Source organism: Mastomys coucha, unplaced genomic scaffold (assembly GCF_008632895.1).
Source record: "Mastomys coucha isolate ucsf_1 unplaced genomic scaffold, UCSF_Mcou_1 pScaffold23, whole genome shotgun sequence".
NCBI lineage: Eukaryota > Metazoa > Chordata > Mammalia > Rodentia > Muridae > Mastomys > Mastomys coucha.
The window spans coordinates 59,626,921-59,653,355 of NW_022196906.1; the positions used below are offsets into that span (position 1 = coordinate 59,626,921).

Here is a 26,435-nt window from a genome sequence, read left to right on the forward strand (position 1 = left end):
TTGTCTTTCAGTGGAGTTGCAGCTTTCTGAAAGCGTCTGTGTTTATTAGCCTCGTGTGTCACTCATGTTTGACCCCACCCACATTTCCTTCTCCTCCCCTCTTCAGCCAGCCTATGATTACACTAAAGATTATTAATGCTGGTTTCGTATCTCATTAAAGACAGGATTGTCACTTGAACGACTTCTTATAGCATTCGGAGTGGCCATGGCCAACACCACCGTATGTTTCCCCATTGCTCTGAAGGTCAAAAGCCTCATTTTGTTTTCATGGTTAGATTTTCTCCCCCTTGCCTTGAATGAAATAACCGTTTTAACAGTAGGCTCTTAGCATCACACCACATAGTCATTCCTCATGTTCTTGTTTAACAAGCACTGAGGTTCTGGTTTAAATTAAATAGCTGCAAATGAGACAATTTATAACCCATTAGGCTGGGTGGAAAATTGTTTCTCAAAAGCAAATAAGTAATAAATCTGGTATCTGCCTATAACTCACAGTTGATAAGAAAGTAGCCAGAACTCACTAGCGTTATATACGATTTGGGTTCTGAGTAACTGGGGAGTGTTAGATTTGTGACTTTGTAGCAGCAGGTTTTATTAGGAAAGAGTCTATTGGCCTTTTACAGGGTATTAATCCCTTTGTTGCTTGCCATGGATGCCTTAAGTTCTTTTGAGTCTCATTTAAGAATCTTTCTTTTCTCGAAGCATGACAAGTGTACTCGATACTTACATGCTCACACATTTACCTGTACTTAGTTTGTGCTGGGTTATTTAATTGCACTTTCCAGCATCATGCTTCCTCCTTACAAATATGATATTCTTTATTGTTACACTAAGCGTTGATCATGTATCTGTCCCTGTAATGAATTAATAAACTATTTTCCAGACATGTTGTTCTCTTAACTTTAAAGATTTTTTTTTTTCGAGACAGGGTTTCTCTGTGTAGCCCTGGCTGTCCTGAAACTCACTCTGTAGACCAGGCTGGCCTCGAACACAGAAATCCTGCCTGCCTCTGCCTCCCAAGTGCTGGGATGAAAGGCATGCGCCACTACTGTCTGGCTAACTTTAAAGATTTTTGCATGTTGGTTTGCATAGAGGCCAGAGCACTTCAGATCCCCTGGAACTGGATTTTCCAGTAGGTGTGAGCCATCCAGTATGGGCCCTGAGAACCAAACCAGGGTCCTCTGCAAGAATGATAAGCACTGGCAACCACTGAGCCATCCCTCAGCCTCTAGATACGCTCTTTCTGGAACCAACTGACTAGAGTTTCCTCAGTCGTCCCGGCCCAGGAGGTTTATTTCCTGCCAGGATAGGAAACAGTCAATTTTGAGAGAAGAAAGAAGATGGGCCCAAAGGAAAACCTAAAGCCTCAGCAGGGTATGGTGGTGCTTGTCTTTAATCCCAGCACTCAGGAGGCAGAGGCAAGCGCATCTCTGAGTTTGCAAGGCCAGCCTGGTCTACAAAGAGTTCCAGGACAGCCAGGGCTACACAGAGAAAGCTTGCCTTGAAGAAAAAATCAAACAAACAACAAAAACTCCCAAAACCTCTTTCCCACTCCGTAAGCATATAGGAAACAAACATGCACATGAGCATACACTATTATAGACACGCCCATACACAGATACATACATATCTTCAAGTTTCAAAAAAAAAAATTCAAGTTAAGAAAAGGGGACTGCAAATGTCATTGTGCAGTTGAAAACTTACCTAGCATGTGTAATGAGTGTTTGCCTGCATATATACACAGGCACACCACACACATGCATGCCTCTTAAGTTGGAGGAGTGTATCAGATCCCTGCCACCCTTTGAAACTGTGACATGCATTGTCATCCACGGATGTGGTGAGCCACATCATAGCTGACCTGGGATGCTCACCCTGCATGTTCTTCTTCACAAATACCTTCAAGTGTGTACAGTCTCAGAACTTTCCATGTTCAGACCCATACTCCACACTTCTCAGGATCACAGCTGACAGCTGCCCTCTGCTGAGATCTTTAAGGAGTCTAGAAAGTGCCTTTTCTTTGGAAGGAATCATAGGCCAGCAGAGGCTGTCATGCCCAGGACCCAGGACCACCCCAAAGTGGCTGGTGGGCCAGGCTCAGAGTTAATTGACAGATCATACAGAGAGATATTGCACATTTTGCATGCAGCAGAATAGCCATTATTTGCATATCACTCTCAGACCACGGGTTGTGATAAAGAAGAATTAAACACTTGTCAAGATGAATTTAAAGTGACAGCAATTCAGGACACTGATTTGACCTCTCTGGAGTCCAGAACATGCCAATAAGGGGTGGTTGATGATTCAGGGCCTGCAGGAGGGCGTTCCAGGACTTTCAGCCGCAGGGAGGCCCTTCTTCAGTACTACCTTCCCTGTTGTCTGTAGAGGCCTCACTCTGGCCCTTCCTCAATGAATCCTTTTGTGGCAATGTCAGACTGGGGTCTCTGCTCTGAAATCTCTTCACTGCTCACAGGATCCCAGGCTATCTTCTCAAGCTCACTCACATTAATGCAGATCTCTGCCTGTGGACAGACATCTGATTTCTAGAGGCCTGAAGTTTTTCTGTTTTATTTATTTATTTACTTATTTTTGGGTTTTTGAGACAGGATTTCTCTATGTAGCCCTAGCTGTCCTGGAACTAGCTCTATAGAGCAGGCTGGCCTCAAATTCACAGTGATCCTCTGCCTCCTGAGTGCTGGGATTAGTGAGTGCCACCACTATCTGGCTTTTTTGTTTTGGTTTGGTTGTTTTAGACAGGGTCTCACTATGTAGCCTTGGCTGCCCTAAAACTCTATATGTAGATTAGGGTGGCCTTGAACTCACAGAGATCCACTAGCCTCTGCTTCCCAAGTGCTGGGATTAAAGATGTGTGCCATTATCCTGGGCTCTTCTGAACTTTTTTTTTTTTAATTAGAGAATTGTAGGACATTTTATTTATTCTCTCTCTCTCTCTCTCTCTCTCTCTCTCTCTCTCTCTCTCTCTGTGTGTGTGTGTGTGTGTGTGTGTGTGTGTGTGTGTGTGTTTATACATATGCCATGGAGCAAGTGTGGCTGCCTGTCAGAGAACAATTTGCTAAGGGTGTCGTTTTCTACTTCAACCATGTAGGATCCAGGGATGGAGCTCAGCTGGTAAATCAGGCTTGACTGCAGGTTCCTTTCTCTGCTGAACCATTCATTGGCCCCAAGCCTTCTTTACTTACCTGTACCAAAGCATGGTGACAAATACTTGTACTCCTTGAACTTGGAAAAATGGAGGCAGGAGGATTAAACAGTCCAAGGTCACTCTCTACTACAAAGTAAATTCAAGTTCACGCTGGGCTAGGAGAGCTAAGAAGCCAGTACACTCTTACTTCTCAATCCTGTCAGAGACAGACACTGCCACCAGGATTAAGTGGGTGCTCTGTAATTTTGATGGACTCATCCATCAAGTTGGACCCCAACACACGGCTGCATACAGTAGTAAAAAGACAAGACTCACCGAGCAGTGGTGGCGTACGCCTTTAATCCCAGCATTTAGGAGGCAGAGGCAGGCGGATTTCTGAGTTCGAGGCCAGCCTGGTCTACAGAGTGAGTTCCAGGACAGCCAGGGCTACACAGAGAAACCCTGTCTCGAAAAGCAAAACAAAACAAAAACAAACAAAGACAAGACTCAACATCTCTTTGGGCAACGCATATGTCTCTCTGAAGAGCTGTCTTCCTTAAGTGAGCTAGTGACCGTACCTTCCAGTGTGCTTACTCAGCTATGGGTCATTTACCTGGACCTTTGCTCTTAAAGATCTGCAAAGTTGAGGAAGATAGTGTTGTCTTCAGGTTTCAGACCAACTCGGTGAGAATGACTGAGCAGGACAGCAGGCAGAACTGGGTGGGGTCTCGGGTTTCTGCGGGGGCTCTTATTGTGATTGCTCTTCCCAGATCACCTACGGGAGTGCTCTAACTTAGTCTTGAGAGGCCAGTCTTGAAGCTGCACGACCCATCCCTTGACTAGGACAAGGAACCTAGAGAATGCCGAATCTCTAACAACTTTGAGCAGTTTTAAAGGAATTGTCTTTAAAACACAAGAGTTGGACATAGTGGAAAAGGCACCGCTAAGAAAGTGGAGGAAAGCAAACCCCTCAGCTTTGAGTGTTTTTCTGCAGCTGGGACCCTCTCTCACAATCTTCACTTTCCCAGATCCTCAAGTCCGGATGGACCACGAGGAGCGGATACCCTACTGCAGCCCGGGTCGGCGCGGCAGCTCCCGCTGCAGTTCAAAGCGCAGGGGGCGCGTCCGCTGCGCAGCCGGGAATGTCCGGCCGCTTAAAGCGCTCGCCGGCTCTTTTGTTCCCCAGACCCGGCCTCCTGGGAGAGGGGGCTGGGGGAGGGGAGAAGAGGGGGGCGGCGGGCAGAGGAGGAGGGCGGTGCGGGCGCGGGCGGAGTGCGGAGCGCGCACCCCGGGCGCGGCTGACAGATCGCCGCGGTGGGTGCAAGATGGCGCAAGCGGCGCTCTCCGTGATACCCGATCCCCACTAAGGCCGGCATGCGGCCCCAGCCTCCTGCTGCCCGGGCTCGGCCCCGGCCCGAGCCCCGGCCCCGGCCCCGGCGCCGGCCCCGCGGGACGCTGTGAGCCCGTGAGACCCCCCATCCCACCCCCCTGAGCAGCGCCGTGCGTCGCCGAGCCCAGCGGACCGAGAGACCGATGGCTGAGCCGCGCACCGCGTCCCCGCGCCGCCTGCCCGCGCTGCGCCGGCCACAGCTTCTGCCGCGGTTGCTGCCGCCACCGCCGCCGCTGCTGCTGTTGCTGCTGCTGTTGCCGCTGCCTGCGCCAAGCCTGGGTGAGCCTCAGGACCCAGGCGAGAGGGGCGGACCCCGGGACACCGCGGGGACCTGAGCTAGGAGCGCGTGCTGGAGGGACCTGACGGGACAGCGCGCTGAGGGCACGGGGAAGCCCACTCCATCAGGGCTGCCGGTAGTTTGAAGGACTGTAGGGGGCTCGAGGGGAGAACCCCGGGAGAGGGCCGGAGCTCGGTTCTCCGCGTCTCCGGGGCTCAGGATAGGTTCAGGGCAGGACCCCAATTCTGGACAGAGGAGCTGGGAGCAGGGCAAAACGGGAGTTGGGAAGGCAGACTGGCATTGCGGAGTGGAGGAAACAAGCGCGAGGAGAAAGAGCGGACGAGTCCCAACCGAGGAAGGCGAGCCCGAGTGCACAGAGCTCGGCTGGGGACCTTGAGTAGCCCGAGGCGAACGAAGCCGGAAGCGGCAAATCGGGGTCGGGGTCCGGGACTCGCCTGCACTGGGCTGAGAAGGCACCCCCCCAGGGCTGGGACTGAGTTCGGGGGGTTATTCGTCGAAGAGGAAGGAAAGATTCCCGGTGGGCGGAGTGGGCGACCGTGCCAAGGGCTGGGAGAGCTGGAGGAGAGGTGTCGCCCAGGGCAAGCGCCTGCTAGCGGAGCTGCCCAGGGCCCCGCCCTTCCCCGAGGGAGTTCTCTAGGAGTCCCTGCCCTGGGTTCTCCTGGCCACCCGTGGCTTCCTCCCGGGCTGCAAAAGATTCATCTCACCCAAGAAGGTTGTGGATCTAAGCCCTCTTCTTTCTCAAGTCCTTCTCAGAGAAACATTTGGACTATTCTTTCCTTTCCTTCATTCTCCAAAAGCAAAATATTGCATCTGCTTCCGAGAGAAACTTTATCCCCGGTAGCTACAGCGGGGTTGGATTGGAGGAGGAGGCAGCTCAGACTTAGGATATGTGGAGGATGCGAAGGATTTGAACGACTGTGAGCTTCAAATGTCTTAAACTGTCCTTATCCTACAGTGGAGGCAATGCCTATAGACCCTCCACCCCACTAGGTCTCACCCAGCAGGGAGGGGCTTGAGTCTGCGAGGGAGGAGCCGGGTCCAGGATCACTAGTTCCCTGGAAATGTGAGGAGGGGGCTCGGTGCCCGCCCCTTTAGACTATGAGGGCTTGTTTCTCTTGGAGTGAAGGCATAACTGATCTGGTAAATTACTTGCTAGAGAGACTTGCTGTCATCTCTGGGATATGAGAGTCTATACCTTCTGCCTGGGCTCTGATTCATTCATCCCTCCCACATTTGCCTCCCGCTCATTTTTATCCTGCCTGTTACCTGGGAGTGAAGATTCTAGGAACACACACGCTTTCTGCTAAATTTAGGAAATGTAAATTGATGTTTACTATTCCCCAACTCTCCTTATAACAAAAGCCAAAGGAGCAATACCCAGAGCGTGTGGTAAGGGGTATGGGCCACACACAGCCTGTACCCTGAATACTGGGTTTATACCTGGGGCTCCCTAGCAGACATTGGACCACGTTTTACCAGCAAATGGAAACCTGATTTATTATCTCACTCCACTTTTTTAGTGTTTTTTGGAGACAGGGTTTCTTTGTGTAGCACTGGCTGCCCTGGAATTTCCTCTTAGATCAGGCTGGCTTGGGACTCAGAGATCCACCTGCCTCTGCCTCCCAAGTGCTGGGATTAAAGATATGTGCCCCACACAAGACTTAATTCTTTTTTTAAAATCACAGTGAGGAGACATCATTGTCTCCCTTGTATGTGAAAAGCCAAAATGCTTCTCACTTTAATTCTTGGTTCTCACACCTTCACTGTACCAGTGCTGGGATTACAGGCAACCATGTTGGGTTTCAGTGCTGGGGAAGGAAACCAGGATTTTATGCATGCAAGGCAAACATTCTACCAAATGAGCTACATCTCAGCCCTTTGCATTGCTTTAGGGATTTTAATTTTCTGCAGTGCTCTCTTGTTAATCATGTCAAACAACCAGCGACACAAGCCACATTGCTGTTTCTTGATTTAAATAGTTGATGAGGGGAAGCTGAGATGACACTGAATTTTTAAGATTACATCCTGCATGTCTGTGAGGCTTCGGTGCCTGTGCGGGGTGATCATGAGAGTGGAAGCAGAGTGCTGGGATCCATCTTGCTTTTGAGACTCCTGATTTTTTAAAAATCTTAGTTCACTTTACATGTGTGGGTGCTTTTCTTCCTTACACGTCCATGCATCCCCATGCCTAGCTTCCATGGAGGCCAATAGAGGGCATCAGATTGTCAAGACTAGATACAGATGGCTCGGTGTCCCCATGTGGGTGATGGAAATTGAACCTGAGTCTTCTGGAAGAGCAGTCAGTGCTTTTAACCACTGAGCCATCCCTCCAACCCTCCAAGACTCAGATTTGCAAAGACTACCTGTAAGGTTCTGGGCAAGTCACCTAACGTCTCCAGGTTTCTGTTTTCTTATTCGTGAAAGAGCAAGTGGTATAAATGGTGTTCACTCTTCTACAGTGATTGGATTTAAGTAAAACACTGCACAGGGTAGCATTTGTAATACATAGAGTTTCTGTGTGTGTATTAGGGACTCCTATTAAGCTGACAGATACACCACAGGCATACAGTGGGTATGTGCAACTATAGAACTTGACATCTCTGTGTATGGAATTCTTCCTGGCTGTGTATACACTCCATGCTCACATCTCCTTTTCTTCCATTTCCCCTTCCCTAATTCAGGTCTGGGCCATTCTGCTGAACTGGCATTTTCTGTGGAGCCAAATGATGATATTGCAAACCCTGGGCAGCCCATAGTGCTGGGCTGCAAAGTGGAGGGCACCCCTCCAGTGCAAGTCTCCTGGAGGAAAAATGGAGCAGAGCTACCAGAGGGCACCCACACCACCCTGCTGGCCAATGGCTCCTTGCTGATCCACCACTTCAGGCTGGAGCAAGGAGCTAGCCCTTCAGATGAGGGTGACTATGAATGTGTGGCTCAGAACCGCTTTGGGCTGCTGGTCAGCCGGAAGGCTCGTATCCAGGCTGCAAGTAAGTACAGACCCTTTTTGTCCCTTTGTATAAACCAGACTGGTGACCAGGGTCAGTGTACATCGTGAGGGCCCAGGAGGAGGCTTATTTTGTAAAGCTCAGAAGAACAAACTTTCTAGCTTGGCTCAGTTGACAGGTGGCACAGTGGTGACTTTGGATGGCACAGTTATGTCATGTGCTCTTTTTTCATGATTAGATACAAACTGACAAGAATGTAGCCAATGACTCACAGGCTGGAGACAGGGCCTCATCCATGTTTTCCTTTGGCTTATGAAGGTTTTCACGTGTATGTCATATACGAGCATCCTGGTCCATTGAATATAGTTCTAGTATTTGACCATAAAAATATATGCCTTATTCTGTGGGCAAAAAATCTAAGTGCCCACTTAGATTTTTGAAGGGATGTTTTAATGACATGAAAATTTTAATTATAGGTTAACTTTGAAACATTCTGAGTAGGATAAGACTCCACTATGGAAGTAACAAGTCTCAAACTGGTCAAATTTTTTCTTCAAAAACAAAATAACCGAAACATACAGTAGGCGCTGGGGAAACAGCTTAGTTGGCAAAGTACTTGCTGCACAGGCTTGAGGACCTGAGTCTGATCCCTAGGATCCTTATAAAAAGCCGGGTGTGGTAGTAGCAGCCTGAATCCTAGTGCTGGGAACTGGAGACGGGAGGATTCCTGAAGCCCACTGTCCAGACAGTGCAGTTGAATTGGCAAGCCTTAGCTGCCAAGGAGAGAGACAAGGTGAACAGTGTTGCTGAGGAAGACACCTGAAAGTGACCTCTGGCCTACACACACCTGCACTCACGCACATACACACACATATGCCCCACTTGAGCATGCACACAATAAATAAATAAATAAATAAATGTAAGGAAGAGAAGAGATTTATTTGAGGAGAAGGAAGAGAGCAGAAAGAGAAAGGAAAGAAGGAAGAAAGGAAGGAAGGAAGGGAGGGAGGGAGGAAGGAAGGGAGGGAGGAAGGAAGGAAGGAAGGAAGGAAGGAAGAAAGGAAGAAAGGAAGGGAGGAAGAAAGGAAGGGAGGAAGGAAGGAAGGAAGGAAGGAAGGAAGGGAAGGAGGAAGGAAGAAAGAAAGAAAGGAAGGAATGAAGGAAGAAAGGAAGGGAGGAAGGAAGGAAGGAAGGAAGGAAGGGAAGAAGAAAGGAAGGGAAGAAGGAAGGAAGAAAAGGAATGAAGAAATGAAGGAAGGAAGGAAGGAAGGGAGGAAGGAAGAAAGGAAGGAAGGGAGGAATGAAGGAAGAAAGGAAGGGAGAAAGGAAGGGAAGAAGGAAGGAAGGGAAGAAGGAAGGAAGGAAAAAAGGAAGGAATGAAGAAAGGAAGGAAGGAAGGGAGGAAGGAAGGGAAGAAGGAAGAAAGGAAGGGAGGAAGGAAGGGAAGAAGGAAGGAAGGAAGAAAGGAAGGAATGAAGAAAGGAAGGAAGGGAAGAAGGAAGGAATGAAGAAAGGAAGGAATGAAGAAATGAAGGAAGGAAGGAAGGAAGAAATGAAGGAAGGAAGGAAGAGCACTGTTCTTGAGAAACAGCAAGAGCTGAGGCGGATGAACAGTGCTCTCCGTCCTAGATCTCTGTCTTTCAGGGAGGCAGCTGTTCCTTAAAAAGCTGCTTTGGCCTTGGTAATAATGCTAGCCAACATTTACTTAGTACTTGCTGCATGCTGGATACTCAGAACGCTTTATGTGACTTCATTGAATCTTCACAATGACTGAGGGAGACATGTGGAAACCTTCCACTTTTAGAGAGGAGAAATCTGGGCCCGGAGGAGGGTGGGATTCAGTGGTGACATTCTGGGAGGCCAAAGAGCCAGACTGCAGCCTGGGCAACCTGAACTCTGTACCCTGCCGCTTCACTCCTGTGGCACGCTGCCTCTTTCCCTCTAAAGGCTGACAAGTTCCTTCCTGGCTCGCTCAGAGGACATTTGCACTGTTACTTTGAGCGGGCTGCTGAGTGATGAATTGTCCCAGGCAGGAGCCCCCTTGCTGGGCTGAGGATGCCCGCTTTGTTCTGAGGAAGACTGATCCAGGCCCCCATATGGAGCTTGCTGGGAAGCAGCCCTGGACTTAGAGATGGGAATCACTTCTGGCTCAGCCACCACTGGCTGGCCCTGGCCCTCTCCACCAGGCAAGGGAGACTGATACAGCCTCTGAGCAGATGGCAGGGGGAGTGAGCAGGAACCAGAGGAAGACCTGGAGTCCGGGATGGGAGGAATGAGACTTCCTAGCACAAAGCTGCCCTGTTTCATTCGTTCATTCATTTTGTGGGTACAGTGAACTTTATTGATGGTATCTAAGAAAATAAGCCCCCCCCCCATTCTTCTGTGGGTCTGGAATGGAAACTTTGAGGGAGATGCTCATTTTTTGGGGGTGGGGAGAGAGGCTGAGTTCAGACAGAGACTCCTTAGCATCCAAGGGCCTCTCTCTCTGTTCTTATAGAGGTTCCGTGTAGACTCAGGCTTCTTACTTCTTGGAGGTCACGTGTAGGCCATGAGGTCCACCACTCTGTTGCTGTAGCCATATTTTTTATTTGTTTGTTTTGTTTTGTTTTCGAGACAGGATTTCTCTGGATAGCCCTGGCTGTAGACCAGGCTGGCCTTGAACCCAGATCTGCCTGCCTCTGCCTCCCAAGTGCTGGGATTAAAGGCGTGCGCCACCACTGACCGGTGCCCATCATATTATTTTCATACCAGGAAATGAGATTACAAAGTTGCCATTGAGAACAATGCCAGCCTTACCATCAAAGGTGGAAGGGTGGGTGACTCTGTTAAAGGCTTAGGGGACAATCTGGCCCTCAGTGTAGTCCAGGATGTCCTTTAGTAGGGCCCTCAGATGTCTGCTTCACCACCTTCTTTTTTTTTTAAAGATGTTTTTATTTTATGTATATGAATGTTCTGTAGCTGTCTTCAGACACATCAGAAGAAGGTATCAGATCTCATTACAGATGGTTGTCAGCCACCATGTGGTTGCTGGGAATTGAACTCAGAACCTCTGGAAGAGCAGTTAAGTGTTCTTAACTGCTGAGCCATCTCTCCAGCCCCCTTTACCACCTTGGCAGCTTTCTCTATGTGGCATGTCAGATCCACAACAGACACACTAGGGGTAGAAGCATAGAAGGTCATGCCACTGAGCTTCCCATTCAGCTCTGAGATAACCTTGCCCACAGCCTTGGCAGTGCGGTTGGGCACAGGGATGATGTTCTGGGCAGCCTCACAAACACCATGCCACAGCTTCCCAGAGTGGCCATCTACAGTCTTCTGGGTAGCAGTGGCGGCATGGAAGGTCATGAGTCCTTCCACAATGCTGTGGCTTGTTTTAGTGCAGCGGGGTAGAGGCTGTTGGGTCTTTGCATCACCACAAAGGATCCTGGGAAGAAATCACGAAGGATCAGGAAAGAGAAGAGCTGTGAGGGGAAGGGGGGAGGTAGATGTGGGGCTTTTCTTCTTCTTCTTTATGCTGAGAATCAAACGCAGGAACTTAAACATACTAGGTTAGCAATCTACCTCTCAGCCTCACTGTACGTGTGTGATATGTGTACATGTTCATGTATGTACACGTATGAGGGGATGTGAACATATGTGTGGAGGACAGAAGTTGATGTCGTGTCCTCCTCAATCACTATCAGCCTTCATTCTTAAAATAGTGCCTCTCGTTGAACTCAGAGCTCATTGATTTAGGTAGACCAGCTGGCCAGCAAGTTCCAGGGATCCTGCTACCTCTACCTCCCCAGTCCTGGTCCAGCTTTTTACATTGGTTCTGGAAAGCTGACCTTAGGTCCTCACCGGTGTGAACAAACATTTTATTGTCTGAGCCATTTCCCTACTACTAAATGTTTTTTTTTTTTTTCTGTATGTGATGTTAACTTCAAGATATTTTGTTTGAACTTGATATGGTAGTTCACATCTTTCCGACAGAATCCTGTGAGTTCAAGGCCATCTTGGTCTATAGAGTGAATTCATCCTAGTCTATATAGTAGGTTTCAGGACAGCCAAGGCTAAAAAAAAAAAAAAGTTTCCTTTCAATTCTAGCAATGCAAGGAATTGAGCTGTGGGTGGAGCTGGCCTGGGGTTAATTCTTTGGGGTCCCAGAAACAGCTAAGGGAGTTGTGTCTGAGTGTTGGTCTGATAGACACTCTTCTCACTTCTAAGTCTGTGCTCCATGGGGACTTGCTTTGGCCCCAAGCAACTGTGTAAGCGATTCCATCTTTTTACTTCACAGGCTGATGTCCCTGAGAAGCTTCAAAGCTGACTAACAGCCTCCTTTCCTCCCTGGCTTTCATCCCCTGGCCTTGCCAGCTGGCACTGCAGATGTTGTAGGATATGGGTGGGTGGCTTTGTAAAAAGGTGTGAGTGAGTGGCTTCTAGGACTCCTGCTTCTCCTGTGAACTCTGGGGTTGGCTGGGTAGGAGTAAGCTTTACTTAGCACTGCTTATAGGCAGGTCTGCTAAGGCATCCAAGCCCTAGGCCAGAGGGCACTCTATCCATTTCCACCCAAAGCCGGGCTCTGCCATAGGCTGATTTAGCCTTGGATCAAGGTTCTAAGCTCCCGAGCTCATGTTCTCTGGAGTCTTGGACTCTCTGCCTTGCTGTCTCACAGGCTAATAGCGTGAGGGTTGAGAACTGAGAGTTGCTGATGTGGAGTTTGCCTTCCCTTGGCCGAATCTCCTGAACCATGACACATGCATACATATCATCCCACTGTGAAGGAAGACTCACAAGGACCAGTGCATCCTAAACTCTGCCTGACAAACAGGAGCCACTCAGTAACAAAACATGTCAACAAAAATGCCATGTTTGTTTAAAGTAAGCCTCACAGACTGACGCTTTCAATGTCATCTTGGCTGCCACAGAGGTCATCTCTGGACAAAGCAAACTATCTGATTCTCGCTTGTTGGCACTCAGAGAAAGCTCCAGGGAAATCTACCAGGCCACGAGATGGTGGGCTCCATGTTCTATTGTAAGCCTTCCCTGACCTAACCACCACAGAGACCTTCTGTTATTCCTCTGGAGGGATGCGTGCATTGACTCCCTCTTGCTGAATGAGATTTTTGTGCCTGATTTACACCAAAAAGCCCCCTTAGGGCTGGAAACATGGCTCAGTGATTAAGAGTACCTCTTGGTATTCGAAAGGACCCAGATTCAATTCCCAGCACTTATGTGGCAGCTTCCAACTGTCCATAACTCCAGTCCCAGGGAATATAATGCTTTTTCTGGCTTCTTTAGGCACAGATGTGTGTGGTACATAGACATGCAGGCAGGCAAAACATCAGTACATATAAAAGTTTAAAAAGGCAAGGAAATAGGCTAGCCCGAAGAGGTAGAAATAAGTAAGGGATCTATTCCTAACTCTCTGCTCTCCAGTAGAAGCTCTTCATCCTGCCTCTAGATTCTTGGTCCCAATCTCATGAGGGGATAAAAGAGAAACACCCTGTGATCCAGTGAACTCATCCTGACAACCCCCTGGGGGAAGGAGAGGGCCTTGGTAAGGTATGATTTTGAATCTAAGCATCCAGACAAGGCTCCGAATCTCTGTATCTCATAAAAGTCCAGGTGATGTCCGTGCTGCTGGCCGACAACTGACTCTGAAGTGGCCACCCAGTCTTGTGTCATACTCTCACATCATAATCTCTAGTTTGAGAAACTGCAGGTGGCCTACTGAAGTCTACAGAGTCAGGGCTTCAGGGGGCAGAAGCTGAGTGGGCTTGACCAACTCCGCCACTCACTGACCAGAGGCCCTGAGCAAATGTTGTTTAACCCTTTTGAGTCACTGTGTACCCATATGGACAAAGGCCATAATCCCTCTCCTCAATGTATCTGGGCTTTGGGAACATTCTTTCAAGTAGAAGAATAAAGGGTTTGAGGCCTAGAGAAAGCATAATGAGTATTTTGGATAGGGGTTGGTGTTGTCCACTAAGGCCAGATGCACACTTACCAAGTATTAATGGGTTATCTTTAACATAAATACTAGCAGTGAATCAATCCAGTGGCTATACTTCTTTACCTTATGCTAGTCCCTAATAACCACACAGAAAAACCAAGATTTATTTAAAGCTGCGCCACAATAGCTGAGCAGTTAAATAATCCACTTTAACCTCCTATGCTAATCTTGCTACCCTGAGTTGCTCGCGTATTATTGTTGTTCTAGCTCTTTGGGCTTCTGGTGTGTTTCTGTGACCTCTCTCTGGATCCCTTCTTCATGGCTCCAGGTCCTCCATCCTCCCAGCCCATCTGAATCTCCCTCTCTCCCTCTCTCCTTCCTCTGGCTGACAGATGTCTCAGCCTAGTCTCTATTGTGCCCAGTCATTGGGTGATCAGCATTTATCGACAAGGCAGAGAATAAATGGTAAGAATTGTTTAAACAAACCTGAGACAAGAGATTCTTGGTATGCACATTACAATGCTGTGTCCAGATTGAAATAAGATATGAGGGCAGAGAAATCAGCATTTGAATAACACATGGGTAAACTTTACACAGCAGACAAAAACATTATGCCTGCAATCGAGCCAGGCTGGACAGGCCTAAAAGTGTGTTCAGATGTGGGCTGATAAAGCAAACAGATCTGGGCTTGGTGGCTGTGGGCCTTGACCCCCACTACCCACTGGCTTTGTGACCTTGAGCAAGTCACTCAACCTCTTGGAGGCCCAGATTCCCTAGGATTATGTGCATGAAGAGGTCAGCACAGGCCATAGCTAGGGCTCTTGACTGTTGATGAGGAACCAACCATGTGAACTGTTACTATTCTGAGCTGTGACTCCAGTCTTGGCTGTGGTGTGATTCCTAGGAAGGGACCCAGAGTTCAGACCCATAGAAACTTCCAAGAGCAAGGCAGGCTACCTCTGGATCCTCTTTCCACATGATTGATGGTTATTTAGTCTGGAACTACATTTGGGTGGGCCCAGGAGAAGCATGGGCAGGTGCTGCTGGGGTGACACTTGGTGGGAGACTCAGTGTATTTACAAGGCTCTGAGTAAAGTGATGGGTGGTATGAAGTGGGCCTTGGTGTGTGTGTGTGTGTGTGTGTGTGTGTGTGTGTGTGTTCATGTGTGCACAGATGAGCGTAGAAGTGTAAGGACAGTTTTGGGTGCCATTCTGTAGGTGCCATCTACTCTGGGTTTTTTGTTTGTTTGTTTGTTTTGCTTTTTTTTTTTTTAAACACAAGGTCTCACTCTATATTCTTGACTGGTCTGGAACTCACTGTGTAAAACAGATTGGCCTCAAACTCATTGAGATCCACCTGCCTCTGCCTCCCTAGTGTTGGAATTCAAAACATTGCTTACCACACCCAGCCTAGCTTGTTGTATTGAGACTGAGTCTCTCGTTGACCTGGAGCTCTTTTTTGTTGTTGTTGTTTTTTTTTGGTTTTTTGTTTTTGTTTTTTTTTTTGTTTTTGTTTTTTCCGAGATAGAGTTTCTCTGTATAGTCCTGGAACTCACTCTGTAGACCAGGCTGGCCTCAAACTCAGAAATCCACCTGCCTCTGCCTCCCAAGTGCTAGGATTAAAGGCGTGCGCTACCACTGCGCCCAGCGACCTGGAGCTCTTCTGGTAGATAGGATAGACTGGCTGGCCAGAAAGTGCCAGGGATCTGCCTGTATCCACCTCCATAGCACTAGGACTGATGTCTCTCTCTCTCTCTCTCTCTCTCTCTCTCTCTCTCTCTCTCTCTCTCTCTCTCTCTCCCCCTGTCTCTTTGTCTCTCTGTCTCTCTCTGTCTCTGTCTCTGTCTCTGTCTCTCTCTCTCTCTCTCTCTTTCCTACAAGCAGGTTCTGGGAATGGAACTCATGTCCTCATGCTTACAAGGCAAGTGCTTTACTGACTAGACTGTCTCCCAAGCCCACATATAGATCACTGTTTGGCATTTTTGACTAAGTTCTGAGGGATGATAGAAGAAGAAGAGTGGAAAGGCCCTCTTGGGACTCCAGGAGCCCTGTGCATGTGAACAGCTCGCTGAGACTGTAGTGCAGGTCTATCTCTGTGTAAGGCTCTCAGGGCAGACCTGCCTCTGCAGCGACTTTACCCTGTCCATTCTTGCCCTTTGCATACCCGGTTCCTCTTCAGTCCTTTAACTTAGTCCTTTCTTCTTCCTTTCCTATGCTGGGAACTATTGTGGTCTGTGGCATTCAGGTTGGAGCCTTGGCAATGGCTGCTTGTATTGTTAAGTAACTGTTTTATAGCTACACACTCCATCTGTCTCTTCAGCTAGATTTTAAGCTCCTGGGGGGGCTTCTCAGCTTTTGCATTTCTCACATCCCCTGCCTGAGGAGCTTGGTAAAAACTAAATGAACATGTGGCCTTCTAGGCTCAAAGTACTCTCTCTCTCTCTCTCTCTCTCTCTCTCTCTCTTTCTCTCTCTCTCTCCTTCATTTCTGAAATCGCTGGGTTGATAGCACAGTTGGAAGGAGAATGGATCTGAAAGTACCATGTGTTCATACAGGGCAGGACCATGGGCTGCCTGCTCTTCTCTAGAGGAACTGAAGCTCTGTGGACCCCACCAGATGGGGTGTGACTCACACTCAATTGCCTGATTCTCCTCTGAGAAGGGTCTTGGATCTCCTGCCTTGGACCTTCCTCTCTGGCCCCAGGCACTTTGGCCCTGATGGGAGGGAGGCCTCCAGTTCTGTGCAGGACTCAGGGCTGCCCCTCACCCCACCCGCAAGACTCGAGTGTGGAAGTTGAGTGCTTCTGGTTCCCACACCTTGGCTCCACTGTCGCAGGCAGCCAGCTGGCCCCTTAAACACAATGTGCAAATCTTCTCTGTTCCTGTCCCCGCATTGTCAGTGGCCAGGCGCCTGGGCTGGGAATGTGGGCCCGTGAATAGGAGAGGCATTTGCAGCCTGCAAATGAAACAGGCCCCCAGGCCCCCCTAACCCTCTGCCCCCTTCCCACCCCTAGGGAGAAAGGACTTTTTCACTCCTGGCCTGCTTGTATTGCCTTTCTCTCTCCTCTCCAGAGCCCCTGCAGGCTGGAGTGTGTGTGTGGGTTTGTGTGTGTGTGTGTGTGTGTGTGTGTGTGTATGTGTGTGTGTCTTGAAGAGAGACTTTCACACAGTAGCTTGAAGGTTATTTTACACCCCCTTAATATAAGTGGAATGGAACAGAAAGGTATCCAGAATGGCAAACCAGACAGCTCCCTCCTGTCTTTGTTTAAACTGGACTAAGTAATTCAATCGTAAATGTCTGCCCTATGCACAGCTTACCTATGATACTCTGCATTTCTCTAGCTGTAGCTGGAAGAAGAGGGAAGGAGAGAGAGAGAGAGGGAGAGAGAGAGAGAGAGAGGGAGGGAGAAAGAGAGAGAGAGAGAAAGAGAAGGAGAAAGAGAAAGAGAAGCAGGTGAATCCTGGGTTATTGCTTGAAGGGTGAAATCTTAGAATGTAAGCTGGTAGGCATGGCCATAGCTCTCCGGTCATCTAGCTCCTAGTTTTCACTTATTAGGTGCGTCCCCAAATCCGTCTGCCATCCCAAGTGAACCTATGGATATGTGCTAACTCTCCCCAAGGAACCTCTCCCTCATTTGTGAGCTCTGTCCGGAGACTTGCTAAACCTCTGATATTTGCCACTCCCAACTGAAGGGCAGAACAGCTGTGTACCTCCCAAGGAGGGACTCCTCCTCAGCAGGCACCCCAAGTCCAATGCTGAGAAGGTAAGAAAAGGCCTGTGGCGGGCCTACAGGGGCAGGTGGATTGACCCTAGGCACAGGCTGGCCTTGTTCAGGCAGAGTCTGGTTAGAGACTTGGACACCACGGCTCCCAGCACCACCTCTGTCTCTGTACTCAGAACTTCCGTCCACTCTCCACCTCTGCCTCCCTCTGAGTTGACTTTGATGTGTTTGCCTTTAATAAATCCCAGGACCAGTTTCCCCTAGCTTCTCCTCAGCCCTTCCTTCCCCCTTCACTGGCCTGCCATTTCACCTACCTTCATCCATAGTGATTTTCTCTAACTTATTTTGCTTTTAGGGAACCCAGATCCCCTCTGCAGAGAGCCAAATAGAGGGAGGTTCAAAGAGGACCCCAAAAGAAAGGCTTCACAGATTGCCCCACAAATCAGGGCCTCCTCAGAGGTCAGTCCTCACTGGGAGGAGTCTGAGAACCTGGCTGCCCCCTAGCTGGACACTGACCCTGACTGTGAGGTGGGGCAGCCCTGGGCTGCTCTCTGGAATGCTGGTGTTGGGTTGCAAAGAGATGCTAGCAGTTGATAATGGGCAGAAACTGGACTTTCTGGTCTGGCTGCTGCCCCCAAGGCCACTGGAATGTGGGGGAGTGGAGACTACCAAGAGGCCCTGGGGACTTGGGGTGGGCAGATGGAGACCAGACCACCTAAACTCAGAGGAGGGGCAAATGAGGGGCAGACCACCATGAGAGAGAACCAAGTCGTAGCTCTTGGAAAGGCATACTGCAGAAAAGGATTCTCAAGTGCTTGGCCCACTGCGACCTGAATGGCCTTCCTAGACTCCAAGAAAAACCAGAAGAAACTAGAGAGGGAATCTAGCTTTGTTTTGTTTGTTTGTTGTACAGTGTCTTCCTATGCAGCCCAGGCTGATCCAGAGTTCATGGCCGTCTTCCTGTCTTCCTAGTACTAGGATTGCAAGCGTGTGTCACCACGACATTTGAGTTTACAGACTTTAAAAGCTGAGGCTTCAGGATTGGAAAGATGAGAGCAATTGTGGCTCTCCCAGGGGACCTGTGTTTGGTTCCTGGTACCCACATCTAGCTGCTCACACCCATCTGTAACCCTAGTTCCTGGGGATCAATATTCTCTTCTGGCCTCTGTGGGCCACCTACACACGTGGCTTAAACTCATACAGATGCACATGCAGACACATTAAAAAATTTAAAACAAGCCAGGCAGTGGTGGCGCACGCCTTTAATCCCAGCATTTGGGAGGCAGAGGCAGGTGGATTTCTGAGTTTGAGGCCAGCCTGGTCTACAGAGTGAGTTCCAGGACAGCCAAGGCTATACAGAGAAACCCTGTCTCAAAAAAAAAAAAAATTAAAACAAGTTGTTTTTTGTTTTGTTTTAAACTGAGGTGTCTAGGGCACCTAAGGGCCTCCCAGTCTTTCAGCCTGGGCAGCAAATGGTTCTTCCGGCCTAAACCAGGGCAGTCTGTACCTAAGTTCCCACAACCCCATCTTCCTACCCTTTCTTCAGGCCTTTCCCAGCCACTTTCATGTCAGATATTTATGAGACATTCTGGTTTGTTGCCCCTCTGAATTCTGGCTTCCTCCAAGAACCTCGCTGGCCCCTACTTCTGAAAGAGGCCGGGAGGTCCCTTTTGCCCCTCCCCCTAAGACAAACTGGGACTGGTAAGTTTTGTCATGGTTGCAATTCTGATGAGGACGGCTGACACCCATGGCAGATGGCAGAGGACTTCATGAATTCCCAAAGCACACTGGACACAGGAGCCTGACCATGAGTGGCTATGAGTTGGCACTCGAGTGAGCCAGTTAACAATAATAAAAAAACGTAGTCGTGGTCATGGGAGTGCTGCTGCTCTGTGATAAACCCTCTCTGGGCTCATTTATACTTAATTCCCACAAAAGTTACATTAGTATTTCTAGTGCTGTGTTACTTACAGATCAGAAAACGGGTCCAAAAGGATTGATTAGCTTGCTAGAGGGTACAGAGGAAGTAGAGAAGCTGAGAGGCAAAGCCAGGTTGGCCTGCTACAGTGCTCACTGGAATACACCGGACACCCAGAACTTGTGGGACAGGGACATGAACGACAGAACACCAGCTTAGAACTCCAGCCAAGGAGGTTCCTCTCCCCCTACTCTGAGCCGCTGCTGGGAACTCCCAGGTAGGCCTGAACATTGGTTCCCTTCCTGGAGGGGCAGAGTCAGTAGTGCACCAGGGAAGGAAGTTAGGTTTGCTGGGGCTGCAGGGGGTAGAGGTGGGAGTTGCCTGTTCTTGAGGAGGGAAGACAAGTTCCCCTCCCCCACGCGGGGTCCCTGGGCTCCCTTTCACTTTCTTGTTCCCCACGCATAATGATGCTGATTGCTCCGCATCTGTCATAATTACTCTTTGTTTGAAAATTCAGAACAAATCACAGGAGAGGAACTGGCTTGGTTTGTGATGGCTCCTTCTCCCCAGGGGGTCCCTGGCAGGAGGGGGAGGGGAAGGAGGGTGGCAGGGAAGAGCCGTAATCAGCCCTGAGGAAGCCGCTTACCGCCGGCTGATTGTCCTTGTGCTGTCCCCTGGCCGAGGCAGTCACTACAATCCTGGGGGCTGGATGGCCCAACGGTTCCAGGGGTTATCTGCCTACCTCTGCCCAAGGTTATAGTCTCTCCCCAGCCCGCAGTAGAGGCCAGGTGAACACCCCCTCCCACTAACCTAGAGAGAAGTCTACCGTGGTTTCCCCTGCTCTCTTAGTCTCATTGAATCACGTGGCAGCCTACTCAGTAGGGAAGGGCGATAGGTATCTATCTGCTGGAAAGGCACAGGGCAGAGATCCTTATTACTGAGGAGTAGCTGTGCCCAAGAGGCTCCAAAACAGATCAGTCATTATATCTCTTGAATGAGAAGTAAGATCATGGCATGGCTTCCAAGACCCTCTTGGGACTCAGCTGACTGGCATTCATGATGCTTGAAACTCCAGTCTTTCCCAGCCCGGGTACTTCTGCTTCTGCCCAGTGCTCAGCCTGAAGTCACTTCCGTGAGTGTAGGGTTTCATTGTCCCAGTACTTGTGACTCTGCTGGTCCTGTGCAGCCTTCCATGCCCCTCCCAACCCACATCCTCTCATCCCTGTAGTTTATTAGGCCTTTGCTGCCAAGTCACCCTTGCAAACGTACGTGTCTGTGCAAGTGCCATGTGTGTCTGGGTCATTGTGTGTGTTTCCTTCCTTGGCTCTGGATATCCAGGACCCAATGTCTCAGCGTCCCTATTCCTGTAGTTGGCAATGGTCATTTTGAGTAGGGGCACTTTGCCTGGTTAACTCTAAAAACTTAACCTCCATGCAGTCTGTGAATCTGGAGCTACAGGGGAAAATGGAAGAGAGATAAGAGCCTGGGCTCCCAGTGCCGTTCTTCCCAGTGGGCTTGGCCAAGGATTTCTGACCAAGGGGCTGGGCTAGACAATCTATTTGAGATTTGAAATTAGGAGGGAAGAGCCAGGCAGAGGTGGTGGATACCTTTAATCCCAGCACTTGGGAGGCAGAGGCAGGCAGATTTCTGAGTTCGAGGCCATCTTGGTCTACAGAGTGAGTTCCAGTATAGCCATGGCTACACAGAGAAACGCTGTCTCAGAAAAAAAAAAAAAAAGAAGAAGAAGAAGAAGAAATTGGGAGGGAAGAAGCAGAAGTCTCAGAGGCTACTGGAGAGCAGTGGGCAGAGTGTGTCACCGTGATGCTGCCCAGAGTACATCAGAACGGAAGGACGGAAGGACGTAGCTCTGCATCACACTGCCCCTGCCCGCCCTGCTTTGATTCTCAGACTCCTGACTAGTCTGTTTCTCACACCACTGCCTTGGAAACTTGAGAACCTTGTCCCAAGTCCTGAATGTACCGTTGTGACGGAAGAATAGCAAGGGACCAGATGCTCTTTCGCATGTGCTGATTGGTCAAATGGGATTCGGGTTTTAATTTCAAAGCCAGAGTTGAATAGGACCTTAGAGAGTTGAAACCCTGGGATAAAAACAACAAGTCCTGCATCTTTTTTCTGCCATCTTCAAATTTGGCTCGTTTTCTCCCTTCCCATGGGGGATTTCCACCATGTCTCTTACATCCCAGCGTACTTGAAATGTCACCCTTTTGACAACAATCCTCTTCACCTTGATTCTCTTGAGATCCCTGATAATGGTGCCACACTCCTCTAGCAGCCCAGAGAAGCCCCGTCTCGTGTAATCTCACCTGCAGGATATTTTGTTTGTGTTGCCTCAGGTCACCCAGTAATGGTATTATATGGAATTATCCCAGCATTGCACACGTTTGGATTCCTGCCCCTTCCTTTGTTCCTGACTTGGATCCCCAAGTCAATCATTTTCTTATCAAACTGTGACAAAAATTAAGATCACAACAAGCAACCTTGCCTGCTGCTTCTGGGGTTAAGACTTTACAAGATAAGACGACCCTGCTCTTTAATTGACTGTCTTTGTTTTAATTTATTTTATTAAGAGAGGATCTCGAGTATCCCAGGCTAGCCTTGAACTTGATGTGCGGCCAATGATAACCACAAAGCTCTGATCCCAGAGCACTGGGATTATAGACACGTGCCACCATGCCTGGTTTATATGGTGCTGAAGATCAAACCCAGGACCTCCTGCATGCTGGTGAGCAATCTACCAACTGCCTCAGTCCGGATATCTTTACTTTTGAGACAACTCCAAGCACTGGGGTATAAGCATGTACCACCAAGTACAACATGCGATGCTTTCTGAGGAGGAGCCACTAGGTTGTGTCAACAGATTTGCTTTTGGGGGGCTTAGGGAGTCTCAGTCCTTCTGGGACAGTGCATAGGACTCAGCTCTCAGCTCTCCTTTTTTATGTATATGAGTACACACTGTAGCTGTACAGATAGTTGTGAGCCTTCATCTGGGAACTGACTTTTAGGACCTCTGCTCTCTCCAGTTGGCCCCACTCCCTCCAGTAGACCCTGATGCTCAGTCCCTGCTCCACTCTGGCCCAAAGATTTATTTATTATTATAAATTAGTACACCATAGCTATCTTCAGACGTACCAGGAGAGGGCGTCTGATCTCACTATGGGTGGTTGCGAGCCACCAATGTGGTCTCTGGGATTTGAACTCAGGACCTTCAGAAGGGCAGTCGGTGCTCTTTCCGGCTGAGCCACCTCACCAGCCCAGATCCTTCCTTCCTGTAGCCTCTGTGCACGGTCTAGAGTTGGTACTTGAGGATGGAATTGGGATCCCATGTGAGAAAAGATTGAAACTGTCTTCTGTGATTTGCTTGCCCTCTGCAGCTCCACAGCCAGGGTGGAGCGGACAAACAGAGCTGGGTTTATCTCCAAGAATTCCAGAGCGGCTTCCTCTAAACCCCTCTCAGGGGCTTCTCAGTCCCTACATCCAGGGTCCACAGTGGATGTGTCTGGCTGCTCTTAGCTCAAAGATAATCAAAGAGTTTTATCCATCTCTCTTCATTCGACTGTACCCTTAATGCCCATTCTAGTCACCTACAGTCGTAGCAGGGCCCACTTGTGTGCCGCCACTTGAGACAATCTCCTAGGGAAGTGAGAGGCATCTCCAGGATGCCAGGCCTCAACCTGAAAAGAAGAAGAAACAGGCCAGGCTCTGTGCTAAAAAGCTCCCCTTTCCCTCCAGTTTCTGGGCCTCCTCTTTGGAAGGACTGTGCATACACATGACCATCTTCCTGTCGCCTGTAAACATCGCAGCCATAGCAGTGCTGAAGCGTCCCAATGGGCGGATGCTGCTGTGGAAATGGTCCTTATCCTTGCCATCCTCCTCGCAGAGCGCTTGCCTCTGTTTTCTCACAAGTTACTTATTTGGGTTGGTAAGATATGAGAGGGGGCTGGATGGCTCAGCAGGTAAGAGCACTGACTGCTCTTCCGAAGGTCCTGAGTTCGGATCCTAGCAACCACATGATGGCTCACAACCATCCATAATGAGATCTGATGCCCTCTTCTGGTGCATCTGAAGACAGGTACAGTGTATTACACTGGAGCGCAGGGACAGAGCGAGTGGGGCAGCAGAGGTCCTGAGTTCAATTCCCAGCAGCCACACACATAATATAGCTCATGGCCATCTGTACTCATACACATAAAATAAATAAAACATACACATAAAATAAATAAAATAAATCATTAAAAAAAAAGATATGAGACGAAATAGGCTTCAGTTAAAAGTATGTAATCGGAGCTGGAGGTTCCTGCTCCTCTGGAATAGTGGACCGTCTTCTAAATTATAATATGCCTGAGGATTAAGCATTCAACACTGTCACTGAAATCTGGTCAAACTACAAAGGCTCATACGTGAGTGAATACGAATGTAATTTTTGTTTGATCAATCCTTTCGGTCTTGTAAGATAAAGGTTATGGGTTAGAGAGATGGCTTACTTGGTATGTTTGCCATACAAGCATGAAGTCCTGAGTTCTGATCTCTAGCACCCATATAAAAAGTCTGATGCAGCAGTGCATGCTATAGTCCCAGTGCTGGGTAGACAGAGACAGGAGGACCCCTGGAGATTTCTGGGCAGTTTTTTCAGTTAGCCAAATTGGTGATCTCTAGGTAAAGCCTGAGAGCCTGTCTTAAAAATGAAGGTGGTGTGTCTAAAGAAATGGCTTAGCCATTAGGAGCACTTGATACTCTTCCAGAAGTCCCTGGATCAGTTCCTAGCACCTACTTCCAGTGGTCAGGTAGCTCATAACTGCCTGTAACTCCAGCTTCAGGGGATCTGACACATTCTTCTGCCTCCATTGGCATGTGTATCTCTCTCTCTCTCTCTCTCTCTCTCTCTCTCTCACACACACACACACACACACACACACATACACACACACAGGAATAAAATAATTAAAAAAATAAGTTGAAGAAAGACTGAGGAAAACACCTGACATTCAACCTGTGTAGCCTGTATATGCATCTGCATACACAAACACATGTACACACATGTATGCACATATGCACAAAGTGAAAGTAGTAGCCTCTATCAAATTTAAAATGGTCTTTGATCTGCTACTAATAGCTGTCTCCTTGGATAAATTCTTCTCTATAAGAAAACTCTATAAGAAAACAACGTTAAACATCATCTCTTAGAGCTTTGTGGCTCTACAGAGGGGCTCAAGAACTAGAGGTGGGGGTGGGAGGGACTGGGGGGTGGGGGATGGGTCTGGTGGGGGCAGCTCCAGACCGCCTGCCTCTACCCTATACAAAGCGACTCTGCTTTATCTCTTTGTTTTGTTCTGCTGTTCTCTAAATTGACTAACTAGGCAGATCTTTCAAAAGTAAGTAGTTCACAGCAGCAGGTGTTGTGAAGCCAAGCAGGCTTAAAAGGTCCGATGCAGCCTCAGGCAGAAGAAATAGGAGTCCCTGACAGAGATTTACTTAGAGTTATGAAGGAAAATATTGTGATCACATCTGGGCTAAGACCAGGGTTCTACTAAACTTTGCTTCAAAACCGAGTAAGGAAAACAATGAGCTACACTTAAAATTCGAAAGCATGCTTTTCACTTGTGATTACAGCTCGTGCTTGGTAATAATGTTAAACACAAGGAACTGCTTGGTGGCCGCTCACTCCTTCTTTCCAATGTTATTCTGTCTCTTCTGAGACAGGATCTCATACAGCCCAGGCTGGCCTGGACCTCACCACGTAGCAGAGAATAACCTTGAACTTCTGATTCTCCCATATCTTGGGTGCTAGGCTTATGAAGTACTGGGGTTTGAACTCAGGGCTTTGTGTGTGCGTGTACTATTATCTGAGCTACATCCCAAGCCTTCTATTCTTTAATGTTATTTCTCAAAGTAGATGGTTACTCCGATTAAGGGGTCGGCTGTGGCTGCCAGCAAAGGGCCTTCGATGTTGCAATGACAGGAGCATCAGAAAATCCTGCACATGCAGGGAGAGTTCTTTTGGTATGTATCAAAAAGATGATGCTCACTAAAACCAGGCACCTGTAGCCCTAGGGAGAACAGAGGGTGGAGGGAGGCCGCCCCTGATGTGGAAGTTGGGCTGTCCATGTTGCTCAGAAGACTCCTGACTTATTTGGCATTGATGAAGAATAGACAGCAGCCCAATGCCGCATCTTACACAGCAGGGCCACCGGCTTGCCCGTCTGTATCAGTTTCCTTTAGTTCTGATTGATTTCTGAGCTGAGCTGACTATCTTAATAGATGATGAAAGGCCTCAGGCTCGAGGGGTTTCTGATGGGGAGTCTGTCTTCATCTATCTGTGGCTGGAACCCACACTGGTACCTATCAGTCCATCAACCTGCAAGGGAAGACTATTGTTTGCCTCAAAACTCTGGCTTCAGCCCTCCTGATTCAAATCCTGCTTCCTGGCCTTCCAGACTTTTGTTTGTTTGTTTGTTGTTTTTTGTCTCTTCTAGGCCTTTCTGAGTCATTCTGTCCTGCCGGCTCATTCCCCAATCTCTCCCAAGCATTCTCTAAACTTTTTGGTTGCTTGCAGTTGGTGACCCACAGGTGGACCCCAAAGCGGACAATTTTCCTCGCTGTTCTGCCAATGGTTTCATGTGTTCTTACGAAATTTAATTAGGGCTTAGTGAATGCAGGCCTTTCCTGGCTTTCAGGCTCAGGTATGGAATTGGGAGACCAGAGGAGGTGACTGCGAACAGAGAAGGCTGGTTGAGGAGCCAGGAGTCGTGGGAGCAGGAACCGGTGCCTCCGTCTTGTCCATCTTCTCTTTGGGAGACAGGAATTGCTGTCTCAGTTTCACCTCACCGGAGGGAGCAAGGGGCCAGGCCTAGTTGGGGAATTCGAACCTCTGGAGAGGGATAGGGTGGCGGGAAATGGTGCTTCGCTCGCCCCAGCGACATCAAACCCTCGTTTGGCGCGCGAGGACAATGGCTGTCTTATTTTCTCCATTCGCCGTGCACAATGTCGGATTCTCTCATTCACCCGCGGTGGTGCGAGCGAGGTAATTAGCCAGTGCCATTCAGCGCGGACACTATTGCTATGCGGGGG

The 26,435-nt window shown here is 48.8% G+C and overlaps 1 protein-coding gene across 2 annotated transcripts in view; it reads left to right on the forward strand.

Moving 5' to 3' along the window:
* The first annotated feature begins 4,352 nt into the window (after positions 1–4,352).
* Igdcc3 (immunoglobulin superfamily DCC subclass member 3) overlaps positions 4,353–26,435 on the forward strand; it is a 47,021-nt gene continuing 24,938 nt past the window's right edge. For both annotated transcript variants that reach the window (XM_031344398.1, XM_031344399.1), the window contains exons 1-2: positions 4,353–4,811; positions 7,512–7,817. In XM_031344398.1, coding sequence (XP_031200258.1) covers positions 4,676–4,811; positions 7,512–7,817 — 442 coding nt within the window. In that variant the 5' untranslated portion in view covers positions 4,353–4,675. The remainder of the gene's footprint in view (positions 4,812–7,511; positions 7,818–26,435) is intronic.